General features: G+C 37.0%; 1 protein-coding gene across 1 annotated transcript in view; it reads right to left on the bottom strand.

The window, feature by feature from the left end:
- ADAM9 (ADAM metallopeptidase domain 9) overlaps positions 1 to 22,065 on the bottom strand; it is a 187,539-nt gene that overhangs the window by 83,625 nt on the left and 81,849 nt on the right. Inside the window, exons 13-14 of the mRNA XM_004446430.4 lie at positions 6,653 to 6,745; positions 1,465 to 1,660 (exon numbers count right to left, since the gene is read on the bottom strand). Of these exons, the coding sequence (XP_004446487.1) occupies positions 1,465 to 1,660; positions 6,653 to 6,745 (289 nt within the window). The remainder of the gene's footprint in view (positions 1 to 1,464; positions 1,661 to 6,652; positions 6,746 to 22,065) is intronic.

Here is a 22,065-nt window from a genome sequence, read left to right as displayed (position 1 = left end):
ACTCAGTCATTGCCGGTAACCATACAAATTGGTTCAGCCACTGTGGAAGACAATTTGCAGTTCCTCACAAAGCAAATTATAGAATTACCATATGGCCTCACAATCCTACTACTAGGTATATTCCCAAAAGAACTGAAACACCCACATACATCACAGATATTTGCAAACTGATGGTCATAGTGGCACTATTCATAATTGCCATAAGATGGAAACAACCAAGTGTAGATCAACAGATGAATAAATAATAGCTGTGTATATATACATATAATGGGATATTACTCAGCCATAAAAAGGAATGAAGTCCTATACATGCAACAATGGATGGACCTTGAATACATCCTGTTGAGTGAAATAAGCCAGAGACAAAAGGACAAATATTGTATGAATTTGCGGATGTGAATAAGCAAACTCATAGCGTCAGAATACAGAATGTAGTTTACCAAGGGACAAGGCTTAAAATGTACAGGTTTCCTATTTGGAATGATGGTAATGGATGTGTGTGATGGTAGTACAACATTGTAAACACAACTAACAGCACTGAAATATATATATCTGAATTTAATTATAATAGGAAACATTACATTGTTTATATGGTAATAGAATAAAACATTATATTTTTATCTATAGAACTATACAGTACACAAATGATAGACTAGACCCTAAGTTAAAACATGGACTTTAATTAATAGCACAATTATAAAAATGTGTTACCATCATTGTAACAAATGTTCTACACCAATGCAAGGTGTTGGTGGTGGGGTGATGTATGGAAATCCTGTATTTTATGCTTGATTGTTCTGCAAACCAAAACTTCTCTCATGAAGAGAGAGAAAAAAAAAAGAAATGGCATTGCTGAAGGGATCAAATTATATTTTATTTTTTCATAATATGCCTTAAGAACAGTTGATACTTTATTCTGGTGTATACATAACTTTGATAAAAATGAAAATTTACAAAAGGAAACTTTTCTTTAAAAAATTAATACCCTAAATATCTATTGGGAAGAGGATGGATAACTAAATCATGGACTATTCATCTAATGGAATACCCTCAAGAATTATGATCTAAAAGTATCAGTACAGATGGATGTCAAAAGCATTTTGAGAGATCAGTGCAACTTGCAGGCCACTACATACAACTCCATAATATTTATGTTAATTAATTAAAACTAAAAAATGATATTGTATACATAGTTTTCATATGCACAGGATAAAGATAAGAAACAGAGAGAGAGAGAGTTATATACACAGTAGGTAAAACTAGAAAACATCAACTGGAAGAATACTTACCAAATTCATGACAGTGGTTGCCTCTGGAGAAGGAAGAAGGGAGATGTGATAGAACATGTGGAAAAAGAGACCCTCTATTTTATCAATAATATCTTATTTTCTTTATTTAAAAAAAAAACTAAAGCAAAAAATAAATAAATAAAATCAAAGCAACCAGTAAGTAGTAATATCTTACTTGAGCCAAAGATGACTTGACACTGAGCATCATAATATTGGCACATGCCATTGTAACAGTAAGCTTTGTTATTCTGGCAAGGATGGCCGTTCTGAATAAAAACATCTGGCTGACAGAACTGAGAAGAACCATTGCAATATTCTGGAACATCACATTCATTGGTTATTCCTCGGCATACAGTACCTCCTGGAAGGAACTAGGGTAATAAAATTCAAATTAAGCAAGAATATAAGGACAATTACCATAAATCAATGAAATTTGAAATCACAGTGTGTATAATATATACCTATATTTATGTAACAATAGGAAAATTATAAATAACCAAATAGAACAACAAACAAAAGCCAATAATAGGTAATTCATAAAGTCATGAAATACTAAAAAAAACTTCATTGATAACCAAAGGATATGCAAATTAAAACACAAGACCACTTTACACCTATCAAACTAGCCAGGATTGTAAGTCTGCTAGAAACTAATGTTGGCATGAGGAAAAAGTCAACTGGTACATTTGTGGATGGTTCATGAAATGTGTATCGAAAATTTTACTACAGGGAAAGAATAACCTTTTCAACAAATGGTGCTGGGACAACTAGATGTCCACAAGCAAAAGAATGAAGTAGGATCCCTATTTCATATCACACAAAAATTAACTAGAAATAGATCAACGACCTAAATATAAGAGCTACAACCATAAAATCCTTAGTAAAACACTTAGAAGAAAACAGGGATAAATCTTCATGACCTTTTTGACACTGAATTCTTAGATATGACACCAAAACCATGAACAACAAAAGAAAAAATAAATTGAACTTCATCAAAATGAAAAATTTTTGTGCATCAAAAAATATTGATCGAGAGGTGATGAATTTTCTTGTTTGTCTGTTTTTTGTTTATTATTGAAATAATGAAAATGTTCTAATAATGCTTGAAGTGATGAATGCACAACTATATGATTATACAAAATATCATTGATTGCACACTTCAAAATTGATTTGTTAAAAAAAAAGCATTATTAAGAAATTGAAAAGACAATCTACTGGATGGAGAAAATATCTGCAAATCATGTATCTGATAAGGATTTAATATCCAGAATATATAAAGAATTACTCCAAATCAACATCAAAATGACAAATCAACCCAATTTAAAAAATGGGCAAAAGACCTGAATAGATATGTCTCCAAAGATTTATGAATGGCCAATAAGCACATGAAAAGATGTGTAATATCATTTGAATATCACCTATTATGGAAAAACAATTCAAAACCACAAGATAAAATTTAACACCCACTAGAATGACTATGATCAAAATAAGGGGGGGAGGGAAACAGATGTGGTTCAGGCAATTGAGCTCCTGCCTACCACATGGAAGGTCCCAGGGTCAATTCCTGGTGCCTCCTAAAGAAGACAAGCAAGACAGCAAGACGACGCAATGGGCTGGCACAGTGAGCTGACACAACAAGATGATACAACAAGAGACACAGGAGGAAAAACATAATGAGAGATACAACAAAGCAAAAAGCAGAGGTGGCTCAAGCAATTAGGTGGCTCCCCCCACATGGAAGGCCCTGGGTTCAGTTCCTGGGGCCCCCTAAAAGGAAGATGAGCCCACAATGAACAGGCAGCAAGCATAAAACATGGAGAAGGGGTGAAAAAAATAAATAATAATCTTTTTTTTTAAAAAGGCAAATAACAGTTTTGACGAGACTAGAGAAATTGGAAATCTCATGCACTGCTGGTGGGAATGCAAAATGATGTAATTGGATGTTAGATGTTCCTGGTGTGTGATGCAGGAAGCTGCGATGGTAGCGGGGTGGACAGGATTGTTGGGAAGCAGAAGGCACAGTGGCTGAGGCACATCCGCACTAGTGGTCTGAGCAAGTTAGACCATGACTGTGGCTTCAGCGGTGTCACTGACCAGGCCCTTCTTGTACTTTCCCTAAACAGCTGTCCCTGTAGAACCACTCCCAGGTTTTGTCACTGAGTACTTGTGGAAAAAATGAATGATATTAACATCAAATAAGTAATCTTAATAATATTTGTGGGGGAGCAGATGTGGCTCAAGCAGTTGAGTGCCCACCTCCCACATGGGAGGTCCCGGGTTCAGTTTCCGGTGCCTCCTAAAGAAAAAAACAAAACAGACAATGAGCAAAAACAGCAAGAAGACAACAAGCAAAAAACAACAAGTGGACAATGAGCAAAAACAATGAGCAAACAGATGAGGAGCCAACTCAGGAGGAAAAAAAAAATAATGTGGTGACTGCTATTAGAACAGTTTCTTTCTGATTTTTTATTTTGATGATGTTTCAGCAGTATTGGATAATAAAGACTTATATCCATCTACACCTTTAAAATCTTTATTTCAGAATGACTTCTGGGGAACCCCTATGAAGAAAGAAGTCACAAATCTTACTGTCCTTTAACTGTACTGACATTTCATTTAAATTATGTTTGTGAACTGAAACCAATGTCACATCATCTCCTCAATCTAACTTTTCAAGCTGTGGATAGTGTGATATTTCTTAAAGTCTAAAGACTTCTTTCAGACAACAGAAGTAGTAAGTTGCTTCTTTACTTTTTGTGGTGCATCCAATACACACAGAAGCAGAGACCAAGATTCATGGAGGTGAGATAATTTGACCAAGCCAACAGAGCAAGAATCAGGAAAAAACCTCCTCTGATTTTAATACCAGTGTCTTTCTCACACACTATATTGTCTTTTAGTTATGTCTTTCGTATTTTTAATATAACCCCACCATTTCAGAAAGGAAGTATAAGTTATAACTGAGGTTTCATCTAAACTCCAACTTACAAAATATTTATTTCTAGTGGTTGAATTTTAGTTCTCTCTCTCCGAATTAACTTAGATTCTGCTTAGTTTTTCAAGTTTTTGTTTTTTAACTTTAATTTGCTAGATTATGAGGTATAACTCTTTGAATCTATGGTTACTTTGTAATTTTTTAGTGTCTTTTTTCATATGCTTTTTTTTTTAATTAGGGAGGTTACAGTTTTACAGAAAAATCATGCAGAAAATACAATACAGTAGAGTTTCCAATTTCTGTTCCCTGTCCTAATTATTAAACCTTGCATTAGCATACATTTGTTACAACTGATAAAAGAATATTATTATACTTGTACTATTAATTATAGTCCATCACTTATATTAGGGCTCATTGTGCACTTTTGGCTTGTTTTTATTTTTAAATGTTTATTTTAGTAACATATATACAACCTAAAATTTCCCAGTTTAGCGACATTCAAATATATAATTCAGTGCCATTAATTATATTTACAATTTTGTGCTACTATCACCACCATCCATTACCAAAACTCTTCCATCCCCCCAAAGAGAAACTCTGTACAATTTAAGTATTAACGTCCCATTCCCTACCCTCACACCAGCCCCTGGTAACCTGTATTCTAATTTCTGACTTTTTGAATTTATGTTTCCTAATTATTTCATATCAATGAGATCATATAGTATGTGTCCTTTTGTTTCTGCATAATTTCCACTCAACATCATGTCTTCAAGTTTCATCCATGTTATTGTATGTACCAGAAACTTCATTCCATTTTATAGCTGAATAATATTCCATTTGATACCTTTGTATTTTAAGGAAATTTCCAAGAGGGACTTAGCTTTAAAAAAAAAAAAAAAAGCAACGAACTATGCTAGATATTGTACTCTAATTGTATAAGACATTACCATTGGGAGAAGTTGAAGAAAAGGTACTCTAATATTTTTGCAACTTACCATGAGTCTTTTTTTTTTCAAAATAAAATTTTTAAAAATTAGTAAAAGAAAAAAAATTATGCAATTGCCATGGAAAATAGTTTGGCAAGTTCTCTAGAAGTTAAACATGGAATTACTATATGTCTGAGGAATTCCACTCTTAGTGATACATCCAAAAGAAATGAAAACAGAAACCAAAGCAGATAACTATATGCCAATGTTCATAGCAGCATTATTTGCAAGAGTGAGAAAGTGGAAGCAACTCAAGTGTCCATCAAACAAACAAACAGATAAAATCTGGAACACACACACAATGGAATATTATTCAGTCATAAAAAAGGAATAAAGTTCTCATACATACTACAACATAGATGAACCTTGAAGACATACGCTAGACACAAAAGGACAAGTAGTATACGATTACACTTACATGAAATATCTAAAACAGGTAAATTCATAGAGACAGAAAGTAGATTAGAGGTTACCAGGGGATAGGAGGGGAGGGGGTATAAGTTATTGCTTAATAGCTACAAAAATTTTGTTTTGGGTGATTAAAAAGTTTTGGAAATAAACAGTGGTGATAGTTGCACAACACTGTGAATTGTGAATGTAATTAATGCCAGTGAATTGTACACTTACAAATGGTTAAAATGGCAAATTTTATGCTGTATGTGTGTGTGTGTATAGTTTAATAGGTACAGAGCTTCTGTGTGGGGTGATAAAAAGCTTTGCAAATAGTGGCAATGGCTGCATAAAATCTTGTGTATATGTTTAACGTCATTGAATTTACACACTTTAAAATTGTTAAAATGGCAAATTTTATGTTATATACTTTGAACCACAATAAAATTTTTTAAAAACGTTTAATATAAATACTGTCCCAACAATTCTACCTATAAACAAAAATTAGAAGAATCTACATGTAGTTGACTAGATAAAGAAATTATAGTATAGCCATACAAAGGAATACACCTATGTAAAACTACATGAATGGAGAAAAATCCATGGTATTTTCTTGAAAAAAGTAGGTAATAAAATATGTGTGTTTACCCCCTCATGCATACATTAATACGTAAACACACACATACAAGTTTGTACGGAAAAAGGTAACTAACTTAACAACAAATAATTTACAATGGCTGCCTGAGAAGGGTAGGATCAGGGGTCTTTATTTTCTACTATCTATTCTGTCGTTTTGCTTATATTATTTCTAACAAGCATATATTACTCTTAATTTCAGAAAAAAATAAATAAAATGTTTCCACTTAGAAAAACTCACTAAACCATTTGTCATACAAAAGTGTACTTCAAAATTTCAAGAACATGACATAAAATTTTTCCCATAATCATATGATAAAACTACCGTTCTTTTGGAGAGTTCAGGAAACTAATTTTGATATATACATATTTTTGTTTTCACTATTTCTTTTCCCTGTTGGGGAGAAATTCCTTACCAAACAGTTTTTACAACAGTCGCCATATGCACATTCAACACCTTCCCGGAGCTTACAGGTACCTGCTTCACAACAAGGGTCCAGTTCACATTCCTGTGAAAAGAAAGTGACCATCAATAAAGAAAATAATTATTGACATCAATATTCATTCATATTCTTATTTTAGGCATAAAATCTACATCTGTTTAACCTGGCTATAGCAGATACTCTCTAGATGCAGTTACTTGGTATCTTCTGGATTTATGTATGACTCTTTTAGCCACAACTATTTAGGTCTCAACATATTTCAAAGAACTGAAATCATACACAATATGTTCACTGACCACAAGAGAACTAAGCTAGACAGCAATTAAAAAATAGAAAACCCATGCATTTGGAAATTAAAAATGTGATATAGGAACCAAAAAAGACATCATAATAAACAAGAGGACCTATTTTAACTGAATGAGAATGACAGTTGTATATATCAAACCTTACTGGATATTGCTGATAGAGAAATCACAAGACAGTTTATAGCCATAATGTATTTAGCAAATAAATAAGGCTGAACTGTAATAAGCTCAAAACATCTGTCTCAAAATGTTAAGAAAAAGAAACCAAATAACAAAGTTAAAAAAAGAACATCCAAAAGATGCAAAGAAATTCAAAATAATCTCATAAAAGAAAAAAACAAAGAAAAATAGGCACAGAAATGTGTGACATGGAAAACATACAACCAAGAAATTGATTCTTCAAAAATACGAATAAAATTGACAAATCTCTGGTGATATTAATGAATATTAAAAAGATAAAAGGCATAAATAACCAATATCAGAAATGAAAAAGAGGGTATCACTACAGACGCTTCAGCTATTATAAATATAAGAAGTTATTCACAACTTAAATAAAATGGACACATTACTAGAAAAATGACATACTAACATTGGCTCCATTGAAAACAGAAAATTTTGAAAAGCAAAAACGAAAAGAAAGAGAAAAGAAAATAAATTCACAAGTAGCCCAAAATCTTCTGATAAAGAGAATTCAAGATCCACCCAACAAGATTTACCTAACATACAAAGAAATAGAATTTCAATCTTACACAAACTCTTCTGAAGAACAAAGAGGTTGAAACACACCTCATTTCATTTTAAGTGGTTAGCAGAAACAAGACAAAACAGTACAAGAAAAGAGAACTGCAAGCCACCTCATTCATTGTCATAAACTTAAATCACCTCTGGCAATATCAAAAAAAGACATATATTTGTGTTTCTGCCAAGAATGCAAGATTAGTTTACTATGTGCAAATCAATATGTGTAATTCACCACAGTAACTGAATAAAGGAAAAATATCTTCTGATCATCTGTAATGGGTTGAATTGTGACCCCCCCAAAAAAGGAATGGTGATGTTCTAACCTCCAGTACCTCAAAATGTGACCTATTTCAAAATAGGGTCATGACAGGTGGAATTAGTTAAGATGAGGTCACACTGGAGTAGGGTGGGTGCTTCATACAATATGACTGGTGTTCTTAAAGGAAGGGAGAAGAGTTAGGCACACCAGGAAAGAAGGCCAAGTGAGAACGGAAGCAGAGGCTGGTGTTCCACAGCTATAAGCCATGGAAAGCCAAAGATTGCCGGAAGCAACAGAAACGAGGAAGATGCCAAGAGCCTGGCCTGCTGATACCTTGATTTCAGACTTATAGCTTCCAAAACTGTGAGAGAATAAACTTTTGTTATTTTAAGCCACCTGTTTGTGGAACTTTGTTATGGCAGCCCTAGGAAACTAAAACTCCATGTCAATATAGAAAATTTCTTTAATCTGATGAATGGTACCTGACAAATACTGAAAGACACTGAAACATTAAAAGTTTTCCCTTCGGGATAAGAATATTCCTGTCACCACTTTATTCAACATTGTGCTAGAAGTCCTACTCAAAAATAGAAATGAAAAGAAATACAAGGCTCAAAGATTATAAAGTAAGAAAATATGTTTCACTGGCATTATTGCAAATCTTATAACTCTACAGGAAGAAAATCAAAGAAAATCCAAGAAAAGCTATACATAAAAAAATTAATAAGTATTGTGTGATCTATGTATCTTAAAAAAAAAGACAATAAAAAATTTTGATTTTCAAAAAAATTAATAAGGTCTCTAGACAAAAGATCAACATTCAAAAAATGACTGGAACGTTATATATCAGCAACAGTTAGAAAATGAAACTTTAAAACAAATATAACCTACAAAAGTATAATATCATAAAAACTTCCACTTCCATCTAGAGTAGAATAACTGGTACTTGACTATTCATCCCATTTTGAAACAATCATAAAATGATGTTATGTCCAGAATGAGACTGGACAAAATAGAAGAGGCAACTGTTTTCAGAAATTGGGTAGCAGGCAGTGCAAGACTGCAATTTCTGAAAGAAAGGAAAGTCGCAATGTAAACCCCATAATCCCCCAGGCTTTCTGGCTTAGCACAATTTCCTGACTGTGGTACAGTGAGCTGAAGTCCAAGAAGAAAACAGCAGTGCCTGTGAGTAAGAAAGCCAGTATCAGAGTTTGGGGCAGGTGAAACTGGTAGAAACTATAGGGCAGGGCACCAAGATTGCATAAAGAGTAGGAGTCACAGGACCATGTGGCTGTTGCCTGTGAGTCTTTGGCTGAGGGCTAGGTTGCACATGACCAGAATGAGACCACCCAAGGTTGAACAGAGCGGCAACTACAGAGCTAAGAGCAGCACAGTGATACTGGAAACCTAGACATGCTGGAGGATACTGGAGTACTGGCCAGCCAAAGTGAAGACACTTCATTAACATCTCATTAATACTCTAAGCATCCTGCACCAGAAAGGTTATACCTTAGAAAAAGGACTATACTCCACACCCAGTATAACAAGGCTTAAAGCAAAGTACTGAAAAGGGGAAATTAAAGTTTGGAAATTGACTTCTGTATTAGTCAGGGTTCTCTAGGGAAACAGAATCAACAAGGCATATCTGTCAATAGCATGTGATTATATAAGAGTCTCTCACACAGCCGTGGGGATGCACAAGTCCAGGTTCCGCAGGAAGACAATGAAAGTCCAAAGAAGGTTCTTGATGAGTTCTAGGAGACATTGGCTGTTCAAGGACAAGCTGGGAAATTCTCTCTCAATGCTGGAATCAATTTCCCTTTTAAGGCATTCAACTGATTGGGTTAAGCATCACTTGCTGATGGCAATCTCCCTGATTGATGTAACTATAATCAGCTATCTATGATTTACCACTGCAGTAAAGTCAATGGTGACTAAAGTTCATAAATGCCCTTGTATTACAGTTAGCTCAGTGCCTGCTTAACCGAACAACTGGGCACAATTACCTGGCCAAGTTGACACAATAGCCTAACCATCACAACTACCCACCAAATTAGAAAGACTTGGGAAACACTTTGGGCATACCACAAATCAACCCTAAGAAAGTGTAAAGCCAAACTATGAGATGAAATTGATTTAGCCCATAATTGGAACAGCTTAATGGAACAAAAACCAGTGTTCTTCAACAATGAAAATGCTCTAATAACAAGTGAAGTGATAAATGCAAAACTATGTGATTATAGCAAATACCACTGACTGTACACTTTGGATGAACTGTATGTTTATTAATATATACCAATAAAATTGATTTGTTTAAAAAAACATGAATATTCTCCAGAGGAAGAAAACAGAGTATAGAATATTGCGGCGGCTCGCTCGGTCGGTAGAGGTGGGGTCTGGCTGCGGACGAGGGGTCGGTCCAGCTCTGGACGAGGGGTCGGTCCCGCTTGGGACGAGGGGTCGGTCCCGCTTGGGACGAGGGGTCGGTCCGGCAGCAGACGAGGGATCGGTCTCACAAGGGGTTGCGCGGTTTGGCTGACGGGGTCGCCCGGCGAAGCCGGCGACGAAGGGGTCGCCCGGAGAAGCAGGCGATGAAGGGGTCGCCCGGAGAAGCAGGTGACGAACTGGGGACAAGGGAGGCCAGGCCCTTGTCGGGGGCTCTCAGGACTGGAGGGCGCACGGCAGAAGAACTACCGCGGAGACAAGGTAAACACGCAAGTCCACTTTACTGAGGGAGAGGCAACAGTTTTATAGGGGCTGGGGAAGGCTGATTGGTCGAAGCCACGCCCTGTTCTGATTGGTTGCCGGCAAAAGGTCAGTGGGCGGTACTGGACGGGGGAGGGGTGGTGGTTAGGGATTGGCTGTCGCTGTTGCTGGGGGAAGGGGCAGGGTTTAGGGATTGGTGGCTGCTGTTGCTGGGGTGGAGGGCAGACTTGAGTTTCCCGCCCACGCCTGGCTGTTGCTGCTGTCGGGGGAAGGGAAAAGGGCAGACTGGATTTTTCCGCCCACGCCTGGCTGTTGCTGCTGTCGGGGGAAGGGAAAAGGGCAGATTGGATTTTTCCGCCCTGCGCCTGCGCAGGGAGAAAGAAGAAGAAGGGTGCCGCCCTACAAGGCATCGTGTGGCGCTATCCGGGAGGAGGGGCGGCCGCGGAAGCATGGCTGCCGAGAAGGGGAGACCCGAGGGCACTCTGCGCCCATGCCGAGCTCCCTTCAGGGGTGGCGGTGAGTCCGACCAGCCACCCTATTATGGGGGCAGCGGCTTGGCCTGCCGCGGCTGCTCCCCCGCCAGGCCAGCAAACCACACTTCAGCCCGAGGGGTGACCGCAGAATATTACATTGACAAAGTTCAATACATAACCAAAGGTAGTAAGACATATCAGAAATAATTAAGGGACAGAAAAAGCTAGTAGAAAGAAATCAACTCTTAAATGGTCCAGATGAAGGATTTAGCAGATAAAGATTTTAAAGTAGTTATCATAAATATTTTCAGAAATTAAAGGTAAATATCAACAAATTAAAGAAAAATGGTCTTAATGAATGAACAGATTAGAATCTGAGAATAAAATGTAAATCATAATAAAGAACCAAATAGAAGTTATAGAACTAAAAAAAAATCCAAATAACTGAATTAAAAAACTGAAAGGTTGGAATTAAAAGCTGACTGAGATGGCAGAAAAATGAGTCAATAAACAGGAAGCAGATGAACAGAAATAACCCAATCTAAATGACAGAAAGAGAAAAGATTAAACAAAAATGAACAGCAAGTATTTCAGGACATGTGAGCAATATCAAATAGTCTAACAAATTTAATTGAAATCCCAGGAGGAAAGTGAGACCAGGAGAGAAAAAAATAAAGAAATAACGGTTGAAATTTTTCCAAATTTAAAGAAAAGCACTGACTTACAGTTATGAAAAACCAAGCAAAACCAAATCAAAATCATTACAAAGAAAATTCACCTAGTCACATTATAATCAAAGTGCTGAGAACTAAAGATAAAGAAAATATAATGAGAGCCAGAGGAAAAATAATATATGACATAGAGAGAACACAGGGGAAAAGAAAATTATGAGGAAACAACAGATAGAGCATCCACCTACCAAATGGGAGGTCCACAGTTCAAACCCAGGGCCTCCTTGACCCGTGTGGAGCTGACCCATGCACAATGCTGATGCGCACAAGGAGTGCCCTGCCACACAGGGGTGTCCCCCGCGTAGGGTAGCCCCACGCGCAAGGAGTGCAGCCAGCAGGGAGGGCTGCCCAGCGCGAAAGTAAGTTCAGCCTGCCCAGGAGTGGCACCGCACACATGGAGAACTGATGCAGCAAGATGATGCAACAAAAAGAGACAGAGATTCCCGGTGCCGCTGACAAGAATAGAAGCGACACAGGGGAACACACAACGAATGGACAGAGAGAGCAGACAACTGGGGCAGGGGGACAGGGGGAGAGGAGAGAAAATAAAAAAATAAGTCTTTAAAAAAATTATGAATGACAGCTCATTTCTCACCAGAAGCAAGGGCCAGAAGATAATAAAATTATTTATGTACAGTTCTGAAAGGAAAACTCTCAACCTAGAACTCTATACCTAGGCAAAAGTATTTAACTTAAAAAATGAATGAAAGCTTCTTTCTCTTTCCCTTTCTCTCCCGTTCCATTTTATCCTACTCTTCCCAAACAATTTAGACCTAAGATATTAGGTAGAGCAGAGAAGACCAAGTATCTCTGTGAGTGGTCCAAAGTGAGTAAAAGAAGTCAAACATGGGAAACGGACTTTGGCCCAGTGGATAGGGCGTCTGTCTACCATATGGGAGGTCCGCGGTTCAAACCCCGGGCCTCCTTGACCCGTGTGGAGCTGGCCATGCGCAGTGCTGATGCGCGCAAGGAGTGCCGTGCCACGCAAGGGTGTCCCCGGCGTGGGGAAGCCCCACGCGCAAGGAGTGCGCCCGTGAGGAAAGCCGCCCAGCGTGAAACAAAGTGCAGCCTGCCCAGGAATGGCGCCGCCCACACTTCCTGTGCCGCTGATGACAACAGAAGCGGACAAAGAAACAAAAGCAGACAAAGAAAACAAGACGCAGCAAATAGACACCAAGAACAGACAACCAGGGGAGGGGGGGAAATTAAATAAATAAATAAATCTTTAAAAAAAAAAAAAAAAAAAGAAGTCAAACAGGGTAAAAAGATTGCCCACACACGGTAAGGAGCCACCCAACAGGGAAGTCAGGTGCTGAGCACAAATAGAAAAGCATTCACGGATTGGAAGGGATGGGGGGTACCCATAAAATATGGCTATTTCAAATTGAGATGTGCTATAAGGGTAAAATACTCATTGATTTTTGAAGACAAAATTAAGAAATGTAATTAATAATTTTTATATTGATTACATATTGAAATATTTTGTATATACTGGGTTAAGTAAAATATTTTAGCACTTCATCTCTTTTTTTAATGGAGCTACAGGAAAATTTTAAATTTCCTAAGTGACTGACATTTGTGCTTGCATTATATTTCTATTGGACATTGCTGATCTAGAACACATAAAGAACTACAATCCAGCAGTAATAAGACAACCCAGTGGAAAGCAGGCAAAGGACTTGAACAGACATTTCACATAATAAGCTATATAAGTGGTCAATAAGCATACGAGAAAAAGCATAACTTCAATAGTTATCAGGAAACTGCAAATCAAAACCATAGTAAGATACCCTACACAGCTACTAGAATGGTTAAAATTAAAAAGACTAACATCAAATATTGGCAAGGATGAGAAGCAAGAGGAATTCCCACACACTGATAATGAGAATGTAAGATGCTATAATCACTCCGTAAAATTCTTTGGCAGTTTCTTAAAATGAAACATCCATCTATCCTAATCCAGTAACTCCATTCCTACTATGTACCAGTGCTAAAGAGTTTGGCAGGCCTTTGTCCCTGGTTCCTAAGAAGTAACCTTTGGAACTTCCCTAGTGATTGGAGAGCCTTTGTTACTCAAGGTGGGCCCCTCAGACTATACCTGATAGTTTCTGTTAACAAGACTCTGGTCAGAGGGCCCTACTTTGGAATTTGTGCTCCTGAGTGTGACAGAGCTGGACTCAGATGTGACTTTTCTACACATGCCTCTTCTGTCACTTTTACTGAACCTGTGGTTGGCACTAGGGATGGTCCATACTCAGGAGACTTGAATCTCTAGGCTGCCCATGTGCCAGCTGGGCGCTGAGCCTCAGCAGAGTGGTGACTCCTACTCTCTGGTTCATTGGTCTTACCCAGGTCAGCTAACAGGGAGGTGAAGATGGTCAACCACCACACCAGGGAATCAAGAGTGCCTACAACTGTAAGCAGAGGAATTGCACCCATCATCCATATGGAATCTAAGCCCCCTCTTGATCTAGAGGTGGAGGGGACACTGCCATCCCAGGGTCCACAGAATGGAAGAATAAAATATGGACTAGAGTGGACTTACTGATATTCTACTATAAAACTATTTTAACAAGTAATAGAAGAAATTTTAGCATTGAGGTGGAGAAAGTGGCCACAATAGTTGCTGAGGGCAGGGAGAGGGTAGAAGAGATGTGATGTGGGGGCATGTGTGGGATTTTGAGTTGTCCTTAATGATATTGCAGGGTCAGATGCTGGACCTTATATATCCTGCCATAAACCACTGAATGGACTGGGGGAAGAGTGCGAACTACAGGGTAAACTATCATCTGTGTAGTGCAACAGTGTCCCAAAATGTGTTCACCGAGTGCGATGAGTGTGCCACAATGATGAGGGAGGTTGTTGGTGTGGGAGGAGTGGGGAGGGAGGGGGGTATACAGGAACCTCTTATATTTTTTAGTGTAACATTTTTTTTGTGATGTATGTATCTTTAAAAAAATACGATTTACAAAAATGATGTGGTAGGGGGTGGGGAGTGGGTTATATGGGAACCTCTTAGGTTTCTTGTTTTTTTATGTTTTTTAATATAGCATTCCTTGTGATCTATTGGCTATAATTTTTTTAAAAAGTAAAAAAAAAGAAAAAAATGAAGATATATAGATATTAAAAAAAAAAAGAAAGAAAGAAAATAATGCATCTCTTAAAAATCTCCTCACAGCTATGTTCTACTTCATGGTGTCCCCGTTAATAAACCTCATCATCTACAATCTGTAGTACAGGGAGATTGGCATTCCTCTATGCAGAACGTTCAAGAGATGTTTTGAGTTCCATTGGAAGGATTTTGGATTAAACAATTCTTAAAATAAAAAAAAAAAGACTCTGGCAGTAGGCCCCTCATTAGTTTACACAAACAAGATGACTCAGGACAGGGAGCTGGCCATGCCAGAAAGACTAATCATGTGATAAAAGGATTAAGAAGCCTGATCTCTGGGAAGAAGAATGATGCTAGAGATTGGGTTCAAGTTCATGGCAAATGATTCAATCAGTCATGCCTACATAATGAAGCCTCAATAAAATCCCTGGACGTCAAAACACAGGTGAGCTTCTCTGGTTAGAAAAATTCTTTGAGTGTTGTTACACTTCAATTCTAGGGGCATAACTCATCCCTGAGGACAACGGAAGCTTCGTGTTTGGCTTAGTCCCAGACTTTACCCAATGTAGCACCTTTCTTTGGCTGGCTCTAATTTGTATCCTTTGGCTAAAATAAAACTGCAAATGTAAGTACAGCAATTTCCTGAGTTCTGAGTCATTTCAGTGAATTATCAAACCTGAGGATGGTCATGGGAGCCTCTGAATTTGTAGGCAGCTGTTCAAAAGTCAGTGTGGCCCTGGGGACCCCTAAAACCTTGCTGCTGGTATCTGAGGGAGGGCATTCTTGTGAAGACTGTATGCTCTCACTTTGTAGTTGTGGTTTTCTTTGCAATACCCAAGAAAAATGAAAACATGTGTCCCCAAAAACATGTAAACAAGAATGTTCCTGGCAGCTTTCCTCATAACGCCAAAAACTGGAAACATTATTAACAGGAGAATAAACAAACGAATTTATTCATATAATGGAATACCACTCAGCAATAAAAAGGAACAAACTATGAATACATGCAACAACATAGATAAATCATAAAACCGTTATTCTGGGAAGCAGATCTAGCTCAAGCAGTTAAGTACCTGCTTTCCACATGGGAGGTCCCAGGTTCAGTTCCCAGTACCTCCTAAGAAAGCAAAACAACAAACAACAAGCAAAAAAACAAAAACACCAACGGGAGAGCTGATGTGGCTCAATGGTTGAGTGCTTGCTGGCTTTCCACATATGAGGTCCTGGGTTCAATCCCCAGCCCCGGTACCTCAAAAAAAAGCGCATTCTCCTGAGTGAAAAGCCAATCACAAAGGAATACATTCAAAATATATTCTATTTACATGAAATTCTAGAAAAAACAAAATTAGTCCATGGTGACAGAAATCAGGACCATAGTTGCATCTTAGCAGACAGGATTGTGGGGAATGACTCAAAAGGCGTATCAGGTAGCCTTCTGAGGTGACAGAAATGCTCTACATCTTAACAGGGTGGGGATTTCACAAGAGTGAAAATGAAACTCAGCCAATGTACACTTAAGAGCTGTGCACTTCACCAGACATAAACTATGTCAATTTTTAAAATTTAAAAATAAATACACACATATAGGCACACACATGTGTGGATGTGTGTATATATGCATGTGTATACATTTTTATTGACATATATGCATACATTAAAATAGACACATACATACATGTTTGTATGATGCATGTGATGTATATACGAATCTGGGCATGTGGGTATCCATCCATTCTAATGACAAAAAGAACAAAAACTATAAAATACCTTGGGAAAAAAATATCTTAGCATGATTAATTTTTGAAAAGACAAAGGTCTCTGTAAAGAAACAAATTTTACAGAGGTCCATTTTTAAAAAAACAGAAATAGATACAGCAGTACAGCATACAAACACAGATGAACCATGAAAACAATATGCTAAGCAAAAGAAGCCACGCACAAAAGACCACATATTCTTTGATTCCATTTATATGAAATGCACATGGCAGCATCTCCTGGTCCCTCCCTTCTCTTCTGGGTTTCGCTGCTTTCAGCTTCTTGCTTCTATGGCTCTCTGTCCCCCACCCCCCACTTCTCTTTTTCTTCATCTTGTTTATAAAGGACTCAGTAAGAGGATTAAGATCCACCCTGGGCCATGCCTTAACTGAAGTATCCTAATCAAAAGGCCCAACTTTTGATTTACACCCACAGGAATGGATTAGCTTTGAGAACATGATTTTCTGGGGTACATACAGTTATAAAATACACCAAACCCTCTGGACACCAAAAAGACATGTTCTTTCAATATGCAAAACACTTCATTCCATCACAATATCCCAAAATTCTTAAATCATTTCAGTAACAATGCTAAGTAAAAAGTCTCATCAAAATTGGTTATGGGTGTGGTCTGTCCTGGAGCACAATTCCCCTCAGTCTATGGACCTGTGAAACCTAGAGAACAAGTTACCTGCTTCTCACATACAATGGAGGAACAGGCATAGGATAAACACTCCCATTTGCACAGGGAGCAACTGGAAGGAAAACAGAAGTCATAGGTCCCAAACAATTAGATATACTGCAGGGCATGCTCCATTAGATTTCAAAGTCTGAGAGTCATCTACGGATTAATATTTTGTCCTCTGGACCTGATGGAGCAGCAGCCTCACCTTTTGCAAGTGATTGTGCAGCAGCCATCTCTCCCAGAACACAGGTGTGAAGGCTCCAACATCTTCAAGCATCAGGAGTGTCAGAAGGACTCAAGGATCTACCCTCATCAAGCACTGTGTTAGTAGCACTCTTCCTGAACAAAGGGAAGGAAGGCCCGCCCTCTTCAAGTATCAGGGCAGAGCTACCCTTTCCACACATTAGAACAAACCCCAGTCTCTTGGTCGGAGATGTCTTTGGTCCAGACCTCAGCTTCCATGGTTCTGCCTTTGAAGTCATTCTTCCTTCAATCTGCCCCTTTTTCTATCCCTTTTGTCCAGGCTGGCAGTGGTTCCGCTCATAGAGATCTTGCAAAAAACTTTTAAGTTTCACATGTAGCACACAGGGGTCCAAACCATCAGACAAAAGAACTTCCCACAAATCCTTTCTGGATAACTATATTTCCAATCTGGACTTCCACGGAGATCGCTGACTGGTTCCATGTTCAGCTAAACCGACATATGGAGCATGATTCCTGAGGACTCACGTTCCAGAAGCTCAGAATTTTCTAAACCATCAATTTCTGGTTTCTTTGTGCTCAGTTCAGTTCTCAGCTTATCCCTTTCCTCTCACATTTTACTATAAGCTGCAAGGAGAAACCAGGCTGCGCTTTCTGTAGTAAGTTTGGAAATTTCCTCAGCTAAATATCCAAGCTTGTCACGCTTTCAAAATTCTGCCTTCCATCCAACAATTTCTGCCCCTTTAAAACAGGGATCACCTTTCTTCCACTATGCAATGACACATTCATCATTTCTAAGGCCTCGTCGGAAGTACCTTTAGTATCCATATTTCTACCAACAGTCTCTTCCAAGCAACTAGGCTTTTCCTATCAAGCACCTCACAATTCTTCCTGCCTCTACTCATGACACAATTACAAAGCCTTTCTAACACTTTCTGTATTTGCAATAGCAGCAGCCCACTCTCAGTACCAAAATCTGTTTTAGTCTGCTAAGCTGCTCAAAGCAGATAACATGAAATGTGTTGACTTTAACAATGGGAATTCAATAGCTTATAAGCTTAGAGTTTTCAGGCTGAGAAAAATGCCCAAATCAAGGCATCATCAGGCTATGCTTTCTTCTTGAAGACCAACTGCTGGTGATCCCAAACTCCTCTGTCATATGGCAAGGCACACAGCCGTGTCTGTGGGTCTCTCCCTTCTCTTCTGGGTTTCACTGCTTTCAGCTTCTTGCTCCTGAAGCTTTTTCTCTCTCTTTCCATATTCATCCCATTCAAAAACTACTCCAGTAAGGGATTAAGACCCACCCAGGGCTACACCTTAATGGAAGTAACCTAATCAAAAGGCCCCACCTACAATAGGTTTACACCCAATGCAGGAATGGATTAGCTTTAAGTACATGATTTTCTGGGGTACATACAGTTTCAAACCACCACAGTAACATAACAATGCCAATGTCCTGGTTTTCATATTGTGATATACCTATAAAATATATCACCACTGGGGGAAACTAGGTGAAAATATATAGCACTCTTTCTACTACTTTTGCAAATTCCTATGAGTCAATAATTACTTCAAAATAAAAATTAAAAAATAACATCTGCACACCCAAATTCATTGTGGCGTTATTCATGATTCCCAAAAGGTAGAAACAACCCAGGTGTCCATCAATAGATGAATAAACTGTGGTGTATTCACATGATGGAATATTATGCCGCTGTAAGAAGAAATTAAGTCGTAAAGCATATGACAACATGGATGAACCTAGAGGACATCAGTTGAGTGAAGTAAGCCAGACACAAAAGGACAAATACTGCATGACTGCATTACTATGAACCAAATATAGTAAAACATATTCTGATTTTTTTAAAAAATTTATATGTATCCAGTACATTTAATTGAGAAACGTATGTTTTTATTCAACTGTATTTTCTTATCCTTCAATTAGTTTACATTTTCAATTAGTAAATGTACAAAATAAAGTTTAAAAATAAATAAATAAGTAAATAAATGAACTACAGTATATACCTCACATCCTCAAAATTCTAAGTCAAAATAGATCATAGACCTAAATATGAAGCCTAAAACATAAAACTACTAGAACAACACCTTTGCAACCTTGGGTTAGGCAGAGATGTCTTAGATATGATACCAAAAGCACAATCCATAAAAGCAAAATTGATAGGCTAAAAATCATCAAAATTTAAAGCTCTGTTCTTCAGAAGATACTCTTAAGATAATTAAAAGTCAAACCACAGATTGGGAGAAAATATCTGTGAAATAGATATCTGATAAAGAACTTGTATCCAGAATATATGAAGAACACTCAAAACCCAATAAGAAAACAAATAACCCAATTATTTAAATGGAGAAAAGAGTTTAATAGACACTTCACCAAAAAAGATACACAGATGGCAAAGAAGCACACATAAAGATGTTGAACAAAATCAGTAATTAAGGAAATAAAACCTCAATGAGGCACCACTTCACACTTAATAACAAAAAGCTTTCATTTCTTAAAAAAACTTTTTTTAAGTTAAATAGACAACTGCTATGTGTCTCAGTCATTCCACTCCTACATATTTACACAAGAAAAATTAAAACATATGTCCATATAGACTTATATATGAATGTTCTAGCTTCATTTATAATATGCAAAATTTGATAGACCAAATATCCATCAATAAATGAATAAACTATAGTATATCATACAACAGGATGCAATCAATAAAAAGAAATGAACTATTGGTACAAGCTATAATATAGGTAAAACTCAAAATAACTGTGCTGAATGAATGAACCCAGACAAAAGAATAAATAACCACTGGGCCAAGTCCGCTTCCCTTACAAAAGAGTAAATAAAACATCACTCCATTTACAAAAATTTCTAGGAAATATACTAAAGTATAGTGACAGAAAACAGATCAGTTGGTGCCTGAAGAGGGTAGGGTAAAAAAAATGGGTGGGTAGTATGGACTGCAAAAGGGCACGAAGAACTCTAGGGATGATGGACATATTCATTATCTTGACTGTGATGATGTTTTCACATGTGCATACATATGTTGAAACTCATCAACTTATATACTCTAAGTATATGTAGTTTATTATATTCAATTATACTTCAATAAGGCTACTAAAGAAATTACTTAAACACTGTACAAGAGACAGATGATTCAATGGAAGAATAGAGAAACAAAATAGACTACCTGTAGAGGAATTTAGTTTACAAAAAAAGTACCATTTTAAATGGTTTTGTCACAACTGACCCTGGGGGATAAAAAAGTTAATGCCCTGGCTCACTCCACATTCCCCCTTCCCATATTAATTAAAGAGGATAAACATAACTTTTTAAAATAAAAAACAGCAGAAGATATTATAAGGGGGCTATGATGAGAATCTTGAAATAGGAGTAGTAAAAACACGGTTAAAAAAAACACATTTCAGAAACCAATAGGGGAAAAAATTCATAAATTTGTTTCCATTGAAATTAGTCTAAATTGCAGCATAATGAAATACATGATAGAAAAAAGCTAAATTGAAATCTGCAGAGGGGAAACATTAAAAAATATAAAACAAAGTGTCTATACCCATAATATATAGAATGTAATATATATATATTTACCCACACTATATAAAAATCAGTGTAAAAGAATATTCAATAATCCAACAGGAAAACTGTCAAGGGATATAAGCCAGTAATTCATAGGGAAAAAATATGTATATGGTCTATAAGTATATGAAAATACATAAGCTAAAACAGTATCTTCTTCTATTTCATCCATCAAATTGCAAAAATTAAGAAAACAAATGCTATCCTGTGTAGCTAAAACTGTGAGGCACTAAGAACCATAATATAATCTTACTATAACTATAAATTGAGCCCGATTTTTGTAGTAAATTTAGTAGCCTTCAACAAAATTTAAAATGCACGTGCACTTTTATCCAACAACTCTACCTTTAGAAAACTTTCCTAGAGAAATACTTATATATATACACATATACATAGAGGTATGTAAAAGGATGTACATTGCAGCACTGTTTGCAAGAGGAAAATACTAGTTAAAGCATAAATGTCCATAATGAGAAATCATTAAATAAATAACTGTATATCCTTACGTAAGAATATTATTCAGCTAATGAAAGAAAAAAAAGAAAACTGAATCTCTGGATATTGGCATGGAAAAATCTCCAACCACATTAATAAGAAAAAAAAAAACTTGCAAACAACATACTGTCTGATTTCATTCATTTATAAAAATAAAATCCTAAAACAAAACCAACTATTTATAAATGTATGAAATAAATTTTAATAGGAAACACACCAAACTTGTAAGAATTATTGCTTCTACAGAAGAAAGTAAAAAATTAATGTGAGAAATAAGACTGTGGAAAAGGCATTCTACTTTTACTTACTACTTGAA

Source organism: Dasypus novemcinctus, chromosome 29 (genome assembly GCF_030445035.2).
Source record: "Dasypus novemcinctus isolate mDasNov1 chromosome 29, mDasNov1.1.hap2, whole genome shotgun sequence".
Lineage (NCBI taxonomy): Eukaryota > Metazoa > Chordata > Mammalia > Cingulata > Dasypodidae > Dasypus > Dasypus novemcinctus.
This window is presented reverse-complemented; position numbering and strand designations above follow the sequence as displayed.